A 17,486-nucleotide genomic window follows, 5' to 3' on the forward strand; every position below is an offset into this window, starting at 1 on the left:
AATAATCAGATTTTTTAAAGTTTATTCATTAATTTTGAGAGAGAACAAGTGAGAGAGTGAGCAGGGGAGGGGCAGAAAGAGAGGGGGACCCTGAATAATAAAATTAAAAAAGAAAAGATAAGAGTGTTTGTGTGGTTCAGTAGGTTGAATGAACATCTGACTCTTGACTTCAGCTCAGGTCATGATCTCACATTTCATGAGTTTGATCCCCATGTTGAGCTCTGTGCTGACAGCACAGAGCCTGCTTGGAATTCTCTCTCTCTCTCTCTGTCAATCTCTCTCTCTCTCGCTCTCTCTCTGTCCCCCTTCTCTCTCTCTCTCTCTCTCTCTCTCTGTGTCTCTGTCTTACTCTCTCTCTCAAAATAAATAAATCAACTTAAACAAAAAGAAAATATAGCCTCTAGCTGAAATCATTAAAGCTTTAATTGTTTAGGTCAAAGGTATAAGTAGGTGTGTTTATAAGACATTTTACACTAAGAGCCTAACATTTTACTCCTTTGTACTTTATTGGAATATATGCTCACTATTTTTATTTTATAACATCCATGTGAAAGTTCAATAGTAAATGGAATTTATTTTATATACTCTAGTGTTTTAATATACACTAATGCCTAAATGATAATAGTAGCTATTTTTTGTATTATAATTTTCAGAGGCAAACTCTAGTCAGAATCCAAATATTGATTTCATGTTATTGAAAAGCTACAGTCAGAGACTTGTTAAAAAATATTTCATTTATGGTTTCATCCAATTGAAATCGTCTCATATTTTAGCTTATCATTTTTGGAATAGCATTCTGAATTTTTTAAGTAAAAACAAGAACATTATTTTTTTTTCATGCGATGCTGGTGTTCAATGCTTCAATGATAATTCCTACAGATGTAATATTTAATAATAGACAACACCATTATTCAGTGAGGCACTAACTGCAATGGCAGAAAGTTAACTACAGGGTACAGTAATAACGCAGCATGAGAAGCAAGGTGCTTCACATTTTATGACGTTCCACGTCCAGAGCAGAAGCCCATTAAATCCCAGGCCTACCCACGATCATATCTACGCCATTCTGTATTGGCACACTTGTGTCCCACTGGTGATATGTGAGCAGTGTCCATTTGAAAATATTTATACACGGGGGCCCCTGGGTGGCTCATTCAGTTAACCGCACGACTTTCGATTTCGGCTCAGATCATGATCTCACCGTTCATGGGTTCAAGCCCCACATCTGGTTCTGTGCTGATGGCACAGAGCCTCCTTGGGGTTTTCTGTCTCCCTCTCTCTGCCCCTTCTCTGTTGTGCGTACTCTCTCTTGCTCTCTCTCTCATGCGCACACTCTTAAAAATAAATAAAAAACCTTAAGAAAATATTTCTGTGTATAATCTCTATTAGGAAAAGTGCACTGGTTTCTGCCGGTGCTGAGCATGTTAGGAAAGCCGGTGCCCTCTTCTGAGATGGGCCTCCACCCTCCACCTGCCATGGCCACTGGGATGCAGGCCAGCATCGTTCCCTGCTGATGGGCACGTGGTGCCCTCTTACTGCCTCTCTCGGCTCGCATGCCTACTCCTTTGCTTCTGTTCTCCACACGCAGGCAGAGTGGGCTCTGCGGGACCCAAGTCTGACCCCTGCACCCCTCTCCTGTGCTGGGTCACTCAGGAGCTCATTCACTCACTCAGGATGCCCATTCCTCCAACCCCGTCACTTCAACTCTACTGGTTCACTCTTCTCCAGCAAAATGGCCTCTTTTTTGCTGTTCCTCAAATGTCTTGGGCTACTTCTTTTCTTAGGACTTTTTTTTAGATCAACGTTTCTTTGTTTGTTTTTGTTGGTGTGGTTTGGCTTCTTCTACTTAATTCAAGTTAGTTAACATATAGTGTAATAATAGTTTCAGGAGTAGAACCCAGTGATTCATCACTTACATGTAACACCCAGTGTTCATCCCAACAAGTGCCCTCCTTAATGCCCATCACCCAGTTTGTGTATCCCACACCTCTCTGCCAGCAACCCTCAGTTTTTTTCTCTCTCTGCGTTTAAGAGTCTCTATGGTTTGTCTCCCTCTCTGTTTTTATCTTATTTTTCCTTCCCTTCCCCTATGTTCATCTGTTGCGTTTCTTAAATTCCACATATGAATGAAATCATATATTTCATTCTCTAACTTAGCATACCAAGCCTCCAGTTCTATCCACATAGTTACAAATGGCAAGATTTCATTCTTTTTGATTGCCGAGTAACACTCCATTGTATATGTATACCACATCTTTATCCATTCATCCATCAATGGACATTTGGTCTCTTCATACTTTGGCTATTAATGATAGTGCTGCTATAAACATTGGGGTGCATGTGCCCCTTCAAAACAGCATACCCGTGTCCTTTGGATAAATACCTAATAGTGCGGTGTCTGGATAGTAGGGTAGATCTGTTTTGAGGAACCTGCATACTCTTTTCCAGGGTGGCTGCACCAGTTTGCATTCCCACAGCAGTATTTTTATACTAGCTCTGCCCTCTGCCAGAGGCATTCTTCCTCCAGATCTCCTGGCCAAGCCCCCCGGAGGCTGCAGCTTACGTGAAATCCCTTTGGTACCTCTCAGAGAGTAGACATCCCATGACAGGAGGCTGTTTTATGAAGAACCCTTTTTTTTTAGTTTTGTCTTTTTCAGAAATAAAGTGTTATGATGGGCAACCTATTAAGTAAATAAAACATGACAGGAATGCTGTACCTGTCTTAATTTTACACCTTTTCTGCAAATAGTATTCTGTATACCCATCACCTGTTGTTTGCTAGAAACTTCTCAAGATTTCCATCTCAACAATATGCACATTGAGTTTATGCCTTCTGATGACAGTCTATTCACTGCCTTTTATTTTCTCACTCAGGGTGGTTTACTTGCACCTGTCATTCCCTTAGGTTCCTAGAGAAATAACTTCAAAGAGCCAGATTCTTTGTACCTCCTGAACACACCTTTGCTCTCTGCCTCCTAACAGCTGCAGGAGGGCTCTTCTGCATTTACTTTACCTCACATTCCTTTTCCTCTTCCAGGGCTTTGTGGTGAAAACTTCACTTCTGCTCCTGCCATCTGCTTTTACTATTTTTTTTCTTTATTCATCCCCCAATTGCCACTTCTACTGATTATCCCCAGCAGGATAAAGCATGTTTAGTCAAATTCTACTTAAAGGGAATGGATGGTTGGGGACAGATAACTGTACAGTGTTGGGTAGTATTTATTGGAAGGCAAATTCATTGAATTAGAAGAGAGAAACACACTACTGAACAGAATATCTGGAATCAGGAATTTGGCAAGGTATTTGGGGTAACACTTTTACAATGTAGAACAGGAATTTGTACTTAAATTTTTGAACTCTCAGGGTTGAGTTGAGCAAAGTAAACAGAGTTTGACCAAGTAAAACAATGAGTCTAGGGTCCACTGGGTGGCTCAGTCAGTTAAGCATCCAACTCTTGATTTTGGCTCGGGTCATAATCTCAGGGTTTATGGGTTCGAGCCCCACATCAGACTCTGCACTGAAAGCACAGAATCTGCTTGGAATCCACTCTCTGTGTCTTTCTGCCCCTCACACTCTCTCTCGCTCTCAAAAAATAAATAAATTTAACCAAAAAACAATGAGTCTAGTTAAGAGAGTTCTTGTATCAGTCCTGTTTGCCCCATGTAAGGGCCCAGAAGTAGAAACAAAAGCGAATGAAGGAATTAGAAGTGGAGTAGCACTTACAGTTGTTGACTTTATATTGGGGAGACACGGAGAAGAGTTTGGGAGACATCTGTGTGCTGAACAAAGTCTGCTTTCTGAAAAGGTTGGAGTTGGACTTCAGTTGTGAATGTGTGTGTGTGTGTGTACTCACACAGAGGTACACTCATGTGTATATTGTGTTTGCGTATGTACATACATCCACATGAAAGTACATGCATGCATAGTGTATGTATGTGTATGTGTACCCACGGAGTAGTACATGTATGCATATTATGTGTGTACATAAACCCACACGGAAATACATGCATGCATGTTGCATGTCTGTGTACATGTGTCCACACAGTAGTACACGTGTACATATTATGTGTGTACATACACCCACATGAAGCACACACGTTTGAGTATGTACATGTACCCACGTGGATGCACGTGCATGCATATTATATGTATGTGTACATGCACCCACACAGAAGCACATACATGTGTGTGTATTATATGTGTGTTATATATGTCTAGAGTTCTAGATCCAGGTAAAGTGCCTTGATAAATGTAGGTTTTCCAATAATAGGCTCCAGTAATACTTACATTGTAGAGTTCTGCGTTTGAGTGCATCAGAGACTGGGTAACCTGGGACCCAGAAGGAACTCATCTTGGACAAACAGATAACCAACCATGACACTTACTTTTGTTCTTTGGTTCCCAGCCTCCCTCTGTTCTGAGCTCCTGTCTCCTTTACCAGCCATTTGCCTTCATCCCCAAACCTACTCTTCTGCTCACCTCCTGAGAGCTTTTCTTCATGCGCTTCCATCATGCCCCCAGGTCACTATTAAAGGGGAATAAGCAAAAGTTTTGGCCCCGAAGAGTCGAATGGCCAGTGTGGTGTATTCCCCTGCTATCCCTCACTGAAGTGCAAATGGAAAACCAACAGCAGATTCAGCCCCACATTGCTACCAGCCAATGGAGCCAACTCCCTTATTGCCGTTAGCTGAAGTAGAAGTCAGAGAGCAAGACAAATAATCGAGTCAAAGGAATGAGGGTAAACTGAGGATATGACCATGATGGACTCAATATTGGTCTCTCTGGTGAGTCTTATCCATTCAGCTAAGCTTCTGGTGTGAGCGCTGTGTGACAGGCATGTTCTCAGATGCTGGGAATCCAGAAGTGAATAAGACACAGTTCTTGTAATCAACACACCGACTGCCTAGTGTTGTATGAAGAGTATTAGTAGTTATCCAGAAATGCTCTGGCCATTATGGCAGCAACAGCCAGCACTTACCAGGTGTTATTCCAGACACAGTACAGGAGACAAACCTGTAGCTATGATATGATTTCCAGTGTATAAATCTGGACACCATGGGTAGAGAGTTTAAGTAGCCTTCCCAGGATCACATTATTAGTGAATGATAGGGCTGTGAGTCAAAGCCAGCAGTCTGATGCTAAATCTTAAAGGCTCAATACTTTCTAAAACATGATCTACAGCTTGGTCTTCTTATTGGTTTTTAAAAGATCAGTGATACTACAGTTGTCCCTTGTATCTCTTTCAGTTTTGATTGTGTGAGTAAAATGATTCTGCACGTACAGTGGAAACTGGTGTTTCAAATCTGCCAGAAGATAAAGCCTAGTTCATCAGTTTGTAAGTGTAATGGGCCCTGTATGTATTGGAATACAGGCATGCCTGTGGTTAAATATTCTATTATTAATGCCCCACTACCTGTGCAGACAGCATGGATCAACCTGGATCCTTTGAGTAACTTCCAGAGTTTTCCATAGTGCACGTACATCCACACACACACATGTGCACACACACACGTGCTCTTGGACCCTGTATACCATTTCTCTGTAAGTTCTACCACATGTATGTAGAACAGCACTACTCCGGCTCTTTCTGTAATTGAAGCCTGCAGAGCCCAGCAAATGAGACCCTCGCTTCTACAGCGCCAGCGCCGCCAGACTCATTATTTTCTCTCTTTGGCTCACAGTGGGACTGTCACTTCTGAAAGTCTCTGTTGCCTTTGCATTTCTAATAGAATCCTCACTAAAATTTACATTTTAGCCTCACTTGCAGGGGCCTGCCTTCAGGGTTTGAAGTAAAGGTAATCATATTATTGTATCTTCAGGAGGCTTCCTGCTTCCGTTTTCCTCAGAAATTTTGTAGATGGTGAGTTTCTTCAAGAAGTGAACAGACTATGTGGAAATAGATAAAACAGGACTCTGAGTAATTTATTCCAAAAGAAAGGTGTTTCTGTGCAATTATTTACATAAATGCTAGCATTTCAAAAGCTTTTATAATACGTACAAGAATTATTAAATGCATCGAATATTCCCAGCTAAGTATTTTCTTTGAACACATGATTGCCTTTGAACGCTAGCTCCCAGAGCTGCACAGTCAAGCAAAGCCTAAAAGAGATAAATGAAAAGTCATGGCCAAATTCAAAGCCATGATCATTCTGCATCCCGACTTGCTTTGTGAAGAAAGGTAAGTCAGGGAGCTGTGCTGTGCTTTAAGCAATCAAATGGAAAGACGAGACCAATTTTCCCCTCAGGATCGTGCACATATAGGCAAACATACCTGGATATGCAGGTAGAGATCTCTTCTTCACACCCATTCCTTCCCAGGCTTTCAGAGGCAGCACACTTTACGCCCTTATTATTAACCCATCCCTCTTCTCTTCCCTGCTCAACAGTGGGGATTGTGTCTACGTTCTATTTTGATAGATGCCTTTATGCGGGATGGTTATACTTGTGGGATTCCCACAGGCGTGTGTGAAACTGGGTACGAGATGGGCGATGGTTTCAGGAAGACTAAAAAAGCAGTCAAACATGTTGTAAGTGGTGGTAGCCATAAATATCAGAGTATTTCGAGTATGAGGCTGCTCATGTCCCCAGCGGGGGCCAGCTACTCCTGAAATCAGGTGCGTTGCCAGGATTACTGACTCTGTTCCGTATCACATGTTCCTTGGGAGAGAGCTTCCACCTCTAGTTGCTAGAATGATTTTGTGTGAAATCTGTCATGTTGGTCCTTCCAGGGACCTCGGTTAGGAAAAAACAGAAGCCATTCTGGCTACGGCTTGTTGAGTGATATAAATAGCTCACATATTGGAAGGGCAGAAGAGGCCGACTCTGCTTTGACCTTTCAGAAGCAAGTTACAAAATTACAACATAACAGGACTGCCGTAGGAACTTCCGCCTTGATGATTCGAAATCCGGAAGTCAGAAGGCTGCCTCCACAGTTGCTAACTGCACAAGCGCACATTTCTGCTGTGATCCAGACCTGCAGACACACGTGCCTGTCACCTGCTTTTCCTCTTATAATCCCTTCTGAACAATGTCTCGGGCAAGAAGCATGTTGTCAGAGTAGCCTCACCACGCTCAGAATCCGAGCTACAACTCAGTCTTTTAAGTACAGTTTTTAGCTTCTCAGCGTATGCATTTCAGGAACATGCGAGAGAAGGCGGCTGGAATAAGGACCAGGTGAGCTTAGCTGCAGCATGAGCTCCAGCTGTCACTGGCTGGCCTCTGTCTCTTCTATGTGATGTAAGTACACTCCAGGTGACATGCAACAGTGTGTTAGCCTTTGTGAAAATAACAGACTTCCTTTTCAAAACCACCTGGACTGTGATATTCATTAGGCAAATTATTAATGTGCAATGCATAAGCTTTGTTGTTACATCCATGATACCAGCACATACTTTAAAGAAATGGTATCATCTCCTTGTCACTCTATATGTAGACATTAGTCAATGCTCATCTCTATGGTAGTACTCTTTTAATGTTTATTTCCTTATTTTGAAAGAGCATGCAAGCAGGGGAGGGGCAGACAGAGAGGGAGGGAGAAAATCCCAAGCAGGCGCCGCGCTGTCAGCACGGAGCCTGACACAGGGCTGGATCTAGCAAACATGAGATCACAACCTGAGCGGAAATCAAGAGTCAGACGTTTAACTCTGATGGAGCCACCCAGGCGCTCCTATGATAATACTTTTAAGAGAGGAATTGTCGCTGTGGTGGAAGAATATCATCATCTTGTAAACATCACTAAAACCTCTACATGGTGCATGTCCATATGTAAAGAAAACAAGCGTGCACGAGTTAGTTTTAGCATAGTTATGTTCTTAAATATACTGAGAGGTGCTGCTCAGAGTTGTCATTCAGGAAGTAAGCTTTCTGTTTTCTTTGCCCCTTGGCTCCTTTTCTTTTGTAGAAATCAATCAATTACAATACAATACAATACAATACAATACAATACAATACAATACAATAATGAAATTTCAAAAGCTTGGAAGCTAATTTAAGGGCTCAGGAAAGAAAAATATAATCCTGGATCACTCGTTACCATCAGTGACGCAAGTGGATAACTGTAGTCTTATTTTTCTGTAAGATAAATCACCTTTGTAAATCTTTTTAGTAAGGTGAGAAGTTGGAAAGACCCAGCGTTCTAGAAAAATGATGTAACAAAATACTTTTCACTCAAGGAGTCTTACAACCCTGAATAGTGTCTATGCAATGTGAATCGAATGCCATGACGAACCCCCATCAGCTCATTACCTGGCTTCGAGAGTGACCAAAGTTCTGCTATTTTTTTCAACTGTATCTTCACCTTTTTCCCACCTCCCATGTGATTATTATGATAATGGCGATTTGAACTTAGATTTACTACATTGAAATGCACAAGCGTTAATTACACAATTTTGACCATTATATACAACCGTGTAACTACAGCATGATTAAGATCTAGAACATCAGTGTTCCTCTCAGGAGTTCCCACCAGCCCTTTGCTGTCATCCCCACACCCCTCCCCAGGTAACCACTGATTCCCTTTCAATCACTATAGATTAATTTTGCCTCTTTAAGAATTTCATATCATTGGGTATCAATCACTTCATATGGTTATTAGCCACTCACACGTCTTCCTTCATGAAATCTCTTTCAAATCTTTGGCCCGTTTACAAAGTTCTTTTCATATTGTTTGGTTGTATCTTTATTCCAGATACAAGTTTTTTGTTAGATACAAGTTTTGCAATTATTTCCTTCCAGTATATGGTTTATGTAGAGATGTCGTTTGAAAAACAAAATTTTAAATTTTGAGAAAAGTCTAAATTTTTTTTAATGATTGTTGCTAACGTGTCCTGCCTTAAAATTGTTGTCTCAATTCAGGCTATGAAGATACTTTCCTCTGTTTTCCTCTAAATGCCTTGTAGTTTTGACTTTTACACTTAGACCTTGATCCTTCTTACATGAATTTTTGTGTTCAGCAGGAGGTAGGGATTGAGGTTAAATTTTGTTTTTCTTACGGAGACCCCGCTGCTCCAGCCATTCACTGAAAAGATTGCCTTTGCTCCACTGAATAAATTCCTTTGAAGTATTGTTGGAAAGGCAACTGAGGGTCTTCTTCTTGGCTCTCTTCCAGGCATTGCCAAACTATGACTCATGGCCTCAAACTAACAGCAGTGGATACATATTTAAAGTGTTATCAAAAAAAAAAAAAAAAAAAAAAAGAAGAAGAAGCAGTAACAGATATCTCCTATTTTAGGCCCACAGAGCCTAAAATATTTAATATTTGGCCCTTCACAAATTTGGGCAATCCTTGATCTAGCCTGTTCAAGTGATTTGTCTACCTTTTGCCAATCTCTCCTTATTTCTGTCCCTTTATGGTCCTCATTAAAGTCAGATACTGCAAGGCCTCTAGTTTTAGTCGTCCTTGCCAAGACTGTTTTGTCTATTCTAGGTCATTTGTGTCCTCATGAAGATTTTTAAGTCAGATTATTAATTTCTATAAAATTTGGCTGAGATTATAATTGAGATTTCATTGAATCTATAAATACGTGGGTTAAACTGCCATCTTAAGAATACTGATTTTTCCAAACTATGAACACGGCATATCTCCCTATTTGCATAGATTTTCATTACTTTATTTCAGCCACATTTGGGTATTCCCAGGGCTGAGGTTGTATCGTTCTTCTGTTAAATGTGCTCCTAGGTTTCCTGTGCATTGCGTGACGTTGTCAATGACATCTTTTTGGACGTTAATTTTCTATTTTTTCTGTTTATAAGATTTTCCTCATCATCTATGTTTGAGCATTTACCTTGTGACCTGAGACCACGTGTAGCTTCCTTATAAGTTCTAGTAGTTACTTTGATGATTTGGTAAGATTTGGCATATGCACAATCATGCTGCTATAAACAGGAGCCATTTGTTCCTCCTTAAATCCAATGTCTTCTGTCCTCTGCCTGTTGGCGCTGGGAGTGGGAAGACAAGGCTGGAGGCTGTTGTCACCTTGCGGGTGTTAGTTGTGGCTTTGTTTTGTTTTTTACATGTTGCTCATCAGATTGAGGAAGTTACCTTCCTCCTAGGTGCCGAATTTTTTAATAGTGACAGTGTCTGTTTTTGATAAATGAATATTCTATGTTGTTTGAGATTTTTTTTCTCCTCCATTCTGTTAATAGGTTTTGATTTATTTTAGTTCTTAAACGAACCTTCCATTCCCAGTGTAAAAACCGTGCAATGTATACCATCCATCATGTGTATTGGAATCATGCGCTTCACCAAGGTCACATGCTCCCACACAGAACGCAGAAGTACCCATGTTTGCTTACAGGACCACTGTCAGGACAGCCTGTGTCACACCAATGTCCCCGATAGGCAGGGACAGAGGTGTAAGTGGGATCTTCAAGTACTCTGGACCCCCAGCACTTGTGGGTAAGAAGGGATTCAGGCTGAACTGAAGCATATCACTTGCAAAATTCAGTCAGCAAATATGTATCAAGCACCTATACTGCACAAGGCTTACCCAAGGACGCAATTAGGAAATAAATTAATGGCTGGCTACATGATCATTGGCAACGGTCCATACCTAAAAATTCAGTGTTGCATTCTGAAATAAATTTGTTGTATCCTATGCATTTTCCTCTTCTCCTCTTCTTTCATTATCAGCCAATATCCAAATACATTGTTAGTTTTTTAACCCCTTTAACCACATAACTTGTTTTTTCATCCTATAATTGTGGTATAAAATATAACTTTCTGTTCAGGGCAGTGTTATTTCAAATATCATTCTATCACCATGTATTCAACTAAATCACCTATAATTTGTTGTAATTTGGCAACAGCAGATAAAAGACATTCATTTTTTTTAATGTTTATTTATTTTCAGAGAGAGAGAGAGAGAGCGTGCACGTGGGTCTGTGTAGGGAAGGGGCAGGGGGAGAGAGAGAACACCAAGCAGGCTCTGCGGTATCAGCATGGAGTGCGATGCAGGATTCACACCCATGAAGCGTGAGACCAGGACCTGAGCTGAAATCAAGGGTCAGATGCTTAATGGACTGAGACACCCAGGCACCCCACCGTTTTCCTTAAAAAAAAACAAAAAACAAACACGCACTTGTCTTAAGTTTTAAAAAGTTACTGAATTTTAGTCTGCATAAAAAGAAATGCACAATACTTGGTAACTTTTCACGAAATGTACAAAACTTCGTAATCACTGCCAATTTCAGGAATTACTGAATGCCCTGTACACATTCCTTCCAAGATGCTTACTCTTGCCTTCACAAGTAACCAGCCCCCTGATTTCTTGAGCTCTAAGATTATGTTTAACTCTACATTCATTTCTTTGCTGTATAAATCCCCTTGTGTGATTATAAAAATGAATGTATCCGTTCTACTAAGGATGGCTGTGTCCAGTTTGGGGCAAATATAAATAATGCTGCTATGAACATTCTTGTATGTGACTTTGGCTGTACATGACACTCATTTTGGTTGGGGACATATACCTGGCAATGTAATACATGTGTCACCAGATTTGCCTGTGTTCAGCTCTAGGACTTAATGCCGAATTGTTTCTCATAATAATTTTACAAATTTACACTCTCATTAGTGTTATATAAGCAGACCGTTCCTGTCAGTACTTGCTATAAGTAGCCTTTTAAATGTTATTCATTTTCCTGGTGTTTGAATTATATGATTATGAATTTAGTTTGCATTTTTCTGATTTAAAAGATGAGCAGAGTGTCTTTCCATATATTTATCGACCTTCTAATATCTTCCTGTGGGATATGTCTATTAAGATCTTTTTCCCATTTTGTTAACTTCGTGGGTTTTTTTTTTCTTTCATTCTTTCATTTTTCTTATTGAATGTTAATTCTTTATATGCTCTGGACACAAGACTTTCTCAGTTATGGATCATTCCATACACTGGTTTGGTATTTTTATTTTCATAATGCAGCCTTTTGATGGCATTATCAACCTTTGATAAATTCTTAATTTTATTGCAGTACATTTTTTTCTATTCTTTTCTTTGGTTTAGTGGGTTTTGTTTTATGCTCAGGAAGCTCTCAACCTCTCCAAAGATCTTGAAAATATTTGCTTATCATCTAGAGGTGTTCTTTTTTATCTTTCACATTTATGTTTATAATCCATTCTGTGCTTTTGTGAGGTAGTAGTCAGATTTCATTTATTTTAAATACCCAGGTTGAAGTGGCTCAGCATTGCAAATCCCTTATGAGTGAGTCTCTATCTAAACTCTATTTTGTTCTCGTTTACCATTTGCCAACCCCTGCCCCCAAGCCGTGCAGTCTCGATTGCTGTAGCTTTAGAATCCACATTGATACTTAGCACAGCAGATTTCCAATGTAGTTGGCTTCCCTCAAGCTGATCTTAGACATACTTGGCACCTTGAGATTTTATACAAATTTTATTTTTTTTTAATTTTTAAAATGTTTATTTATGAGACAGAGAGAGACAGAGCATGAGTGGGGGAGGGGCAGAGAGAGAGGGAGACACAGTATCCGAAGCAGGCTCCAGGCTCTGAGCCGTCAGCACAGAGACCGATGCGGGGCTAGAACCCACAAACCGTTAGATCATAACCTGAGCCGAAGTCGGTCGCTCAACCGACTGAGCCACGCAGGTGCCCCTACACAAATCTTGGAATGCACTCTTTAATTTCTTCACAATTACTGGGATATTTGTGGGTAATAGATTGAATGTATTGATTAATTTTAGAAAATTTTAACATTTTTCAGGGTTTCAATCCATTCATATGGCATATCTCTCCATTTCTTAGATTCACTTAATCTCTCTCATTCATGTTTTATTTATTCATTTATGGGTATTAAACATATTCTTTGTATAGATTCTTAGGTATTTGGTGTTTTATTGCTATTAAGAGCAGCCTCCGGTTTAGCATCTTATTTTTTCTTGGTTGTTAGAATAGGAAGTTATCTTTTACAAGCTACTTCTATACTTTGGTTCTATAAATCTTGTTTGAACACTGAAAACATAATTAACTTAAAATGCCTTTTTTTAACTGAAGATACCATGACTTCCTTATTTTTCTTGCCACAAATCTCTCATTTTTTTCTGAAGTTCATATGCAATGTTTCTTTGTGAGGTGTTGTTCAAGTCTTCATTGTTCCGAAATGCTAACACCAACACAGAAAAATCTTCAGGGGGAGTGGCCATCAGAGTTTGTTATTTTCTTTTTTTTTTAGGTTATTTTCATGCAAAGCAAGGTTTTAGCATAGAATACAGGGGAAAGGATCTATGAAAACTAGGACATACCTCCCCATCTCTCCAAGAATTAAAAGAACTTTACTGTTTTCCTTCTATATTTCACAAATGTGACTAAATATATTTAACTTCTTATTTATTGAGTGATTCAGGTACACATGTCCTGCATTGAAAATCAATGACTACTTGTAAGCAAGAAATTCTCATTAACACTGGTTCTCTGTGTATAGCCATTACATTCACCATAAACTGTATGAAAAATATATGATCTCTATAAAAACCAGTGAAGGAATTCAACTCACTTTTATTTGCATGAAACATTCTCTCTCTCTCTCTCTCTCTCTCTCTCTCTCTCTCTCTTTTCAGTGACTGTTTGCTGGCAGATACCTGCAGGAAAAATGGACTCTGAGTTCATTTTGTTTGTTTTCATCTAGTCTTTGTCATGGAAATGACACTTTGATGTTGAATAAATAATTTTTAATTAATTTTCACAGTGCAAGAATAACGAATTATATTAGATTCATACTGCAGCCTTAGTAAGGGTACTGAAGAGTACATAGTATTCAGAATATTAATTTATGATGCATATTCATAGCCTAATTGCACATTGACCAAACATTTGACTTAACTGAGGATGACTTATATGCTGCTTATATTCACATCAGATATGACATGATGGGAATATAAGCATCTTATAACTATCAACTGATGGTGAATTTGTAGTGAAATAATTAGGGGTAGCAAAATGAAACTCATGTAAACAAAAAAGATAGCAGAAGGGGCTATATTCACATCTGTTAGTGGAACAAGAATGTATTGTCCAAAATTTTCATCAGAAAGCTATCTGGTAGGAAAAAAGCACATTTATTGTCAAATTAGGGTTCATATTGCCTCATATTTATTGCCTACTGGATTGGAGAATTGATAGTTTTAATTTTTGTTTTTTTATTGTGTTAATATACCTACTTTTTTTTTCAATATATGAAATTTATTGTCAAATTAGTTTCCATACAACACCCAGTGCTCATCCCAAAAGGTGCCCTCCCCAATACCCATCACCCACCCTCCCCTCCCTCCCACCGCCCATCAACCCTCAGTTTGTTCTCAGTTTTTAAGAGTCTCTCATGCTTTGGCTCTCTCCCACTCTAACCTCTTTTTTTTTTTCCTTCCCCTCCCCCATGGGTTTCTGTTAAGTTTCTCAGGATCCACATAAGGGTGAAAACATATGGTATCTGTCTTTCTATGTATGGCTTATTTCACTTAGCATCACACTCTCCAGTTCCATCCACGTTGCTACAAAGAGCCATATTTCGTCCTTTCTCATTGCCCTGGAGTACTCCATTGTGTATATAAACCACAATTTCTTTATCCATTCATCAGTTGATGGACATTTCGGCTCTTTCCATAATTTGGCTATTGTTGAGAGTGCTGCTATAAACATTGGGGTACAAGTGCCCCTATGCATCAGTACTCCTGTATCCCTTGGGTAGATTCCTAGCAGTGCTATTGCTGGGTCATAGGGTAGGTCTATTTTTAATTTTCTGAGGAACCTCCACACTGTTTTCCAGAGTGGCTGCACCAGTTTGCATTCCCACCAACAGTGCAAGAGGGTTCCCGTTTCTACACATCCCCGCCAGCATCTATAGTCTCCTGATTTGTTCATTTTGGCGACTCTGACTGGCGTGAGGTGATATCTGAGTGTGGTTCTGATTTGTATTTCCCGGATGAGGAGCAACGTTGAGCATCTTTTCATGTGCCTGTTGGCCATCCGGATGTCTTCTTTAGAGAAGTGTCTATTCATGTTTTCTTCCCATTTCTTCACTGGGTTATTTGTTTTTCGGGTGTGGAGTTTGGTGAGCTCTTTATAGATTTGGATACCAGCCCTTTGTCCGATATGTCATTTGCAAATATCTTTTCCCATTCCGTTGGTTGCCTTTTAGTTTTGTTGGTTGTTTCCTTTGCTGTGCAGAAGCTTTTTATCTTCATAAGGTCCCGTAATTCATTTTGCTTTTAATTCCCTTGCCTTTGGGGATGTGTCAAGTAAGAGATTGCTAAGGCTGAGGTCAAAGAGGTCTTTTCCTGTTTTCTCCTCTAGGGTTTTGATGGTTTCCTGTCTCACACTCAGGTCCTTTATCCATTTTGAGTTTATTTTTGTGAATGGTGTCAGAAAGTGGTCTAGTTTCAACCTTCTGCATGTTGCTGTCCAGTTATCCCAGCACCATTTGTTAAAGAGACTGTCTTTTTTCCATTGGATGTTCTTTCCTGCTTTGTCAAAGATTAGTTGGCCATACATTTGTGGGTCTAGTTCTGGGGTTTCTATTCTATTCCATTGGTCTATGTGTCCGTTTTTGTACCAATACCATGCTGTCTTGATGATTACAGCTTTGTAGTAGAGGCTAATGTCTGGGATTGTGATGCCTCCTGCTTTGGTCTTCTTCTTCAAAATTACTTTGGCTATTTGGGGCCTTTTGTGGTTCCAAAGGAATTTTAGGATTGCTTGTTCTAGTTTTGAGAAGAATGCTGGTGCGATTTTGATTAGGATTGCATTGAATGTGTAGATAGCTTTGGGTAGTATTGACATTTTGACAATATTTATTCTTCCAACCCGTGAGCAGGGAATGTCTTTCCATTTCTTTATATCTTCTTCAATTTCCTTCATAAGCTTTCTATAGTTTTCAGCATACAGATCTTTTACATCTTTGGTTAGATTTATTCCTAGGTATTTTATGCTTCTTGGTGCCATTGTGAATGGGATCAGTTTCTTTATTTGTCTTTCTGTTGCTTCATTGTTAATGTATAAGAATGCAACTGATTTCTGTACATTGATTTTGTATACTGCAACTTTGCTAAATTCATGTATCAGTTGTAGCAGACTTTTGGTGGAGTCTATGGGATTTTCCATGTATAGTATCATGTCATCTGCAAAAAGTGAAAGCTTGACTTCATCTTTGCCAATTTTGATGCTTTCATTTCCTTTTGTTGTCTTATTGCTGATGCTAGAACTTCCAACACTATGTTAAACAACAGCAGTGAGATTGGGCATCCCTGTCGTGTTCCTGATCTCAGGGAAAAAGCTCTCAGTTTTTCCCCATTGAGGATGATGTTAGCTGTGGGCTTTTCATAGATGGCTTTTATGATGTTTAAGTATGTTCCTTCTATCCCGACTTTCTCAAGGGTTTTTATTAAGAACGGGTGCTGGATTTTGTCAAAGGCCTTTTCTCCATTGATTGACAGGATCATATGGTTCTTATCTTTTCTTTTATTAATGTGATGCATCATGTTGATTGATTTGCGAATGTTGAACCAGTCCTGCATCCCAGGAATGAATCCCATTTGATCATGGTGAATAATTCTTTTTATATGCTGTTGAATTTAATTTGCTAGTATCTTATTGGGAATGTTTGCATCCATATTCATCAGGGATATTGGCCTGTAATTCTCTTTTTTTACTGGGTCTCTGTCTGGTTTGGGAATGAAAGTAATACTGGCTTCATAGAATGAGTCTGGAAGTTTTCCTTCCCTTTCTATTTCTTGGAATAGCGTGAGAAGGATAGGTATTAACTCTGCTTTAAATGTCTGGTAGAAGTCCCCTGGGAAGCCATCTGGTCCTGGACTCTTATTTGTTGGGAGATTTTTGATAACCGATTCAATTTCTTCGCTGGTTATGGGCCTGTTCAAGCTTTCTATTTCCTCCTGATTGAGTTTTGGAAGAGTGTGGGTGTTTAGGAATTTGTCCATTTCTTCCAGGTTGTCCAATTTGTTGGCATATAATTTTTCATAGTATTCCCTGATAATTGTTCGTATCTCTGAGGGATTGGTTGTAATAATTCCATTTTCATTCATGATTTTATCTATTTGGGTCATCTCCCTTTTCTTTTTGAGAAGCCTGGCTAGAGGTTTATCAATTTTGTTTATTTTTTCAAAAAACCAACTCTTGGTTTCGTTGATCTGCTCTACAGTTTTTTTTCGATTCTATATTGTTTATTTCTGCTCTGATCTTTATTATTTCTCTTCTTCTGCTCGGTTTAGGGTGTCTTTGCTGTTCTGCTTCTATTTCCTTTAGGTGTGTGTTAGATTTTGTATTTGGGATTTTTCTTGTTTCTTGAGATAGGCCTGGATTGCAATGTATTTTCCTCTCAGGACTGCCTTCGCTGCATCCCAAAGCGTTTGGATTGTTGTATTTTCATTTTCATTTGTTTCCATATATTTTTTAATTTCTTCTCTAATTGTCTGGTTGACCCATTCATTCTTTAGTAGGGTGTTCTTTAATGTCCATGCTTTTGGA

The 17,486-nt window shown here is 39.4% G+C and overlaps 1 protein-coding gene across 19 annotated transcripts in view; it reads left to right on the forward strand.

Annotated features, from left to right (window-relative positions):
* Positions 1 to 17,486, forward strand: part of PCDH15 (protocadherin related 15) — a 1,244,966-nt gene that overhangs the window by 664,544 nt on the left and 562,936 nt on the right. The window contains exon 1 of one of the 19 annotated variants that reach the window (XM_045437163.1): positions 5,232 to 5,335. The exons of the other annotated variants lie outside the window; for them this stretch is intronic. Within the exon in view, the coding sequence (XP_045293119.1) occupies positions 5,266 to 5,335 (70 nt within the window). The 5' untranslated portion in view covers positions 5,232 to 5,265. Of the gene's footprint in view, positions 1 to 5,231; positions 5,336 to 17,486 lie in introns of those variants that run through there. 19 annotated transcript variants of the gene reach the window in all.

The sequence above is a fragment of the Leopardus geoffroyi genome, chromosome D2 (assembly GCF_018350155.1).
Source record: "Leopardus geoffroyi isolate Oge1 chromosome D2, O.geoffroyi_Oge1_pat1.0, whole genome shotgun sequence".
NCBI lineage: Eukaryota > Metazoa > Chordata > Mammalia > Carnivora > Felidae > Leopardus > Leopardus geoffroyi.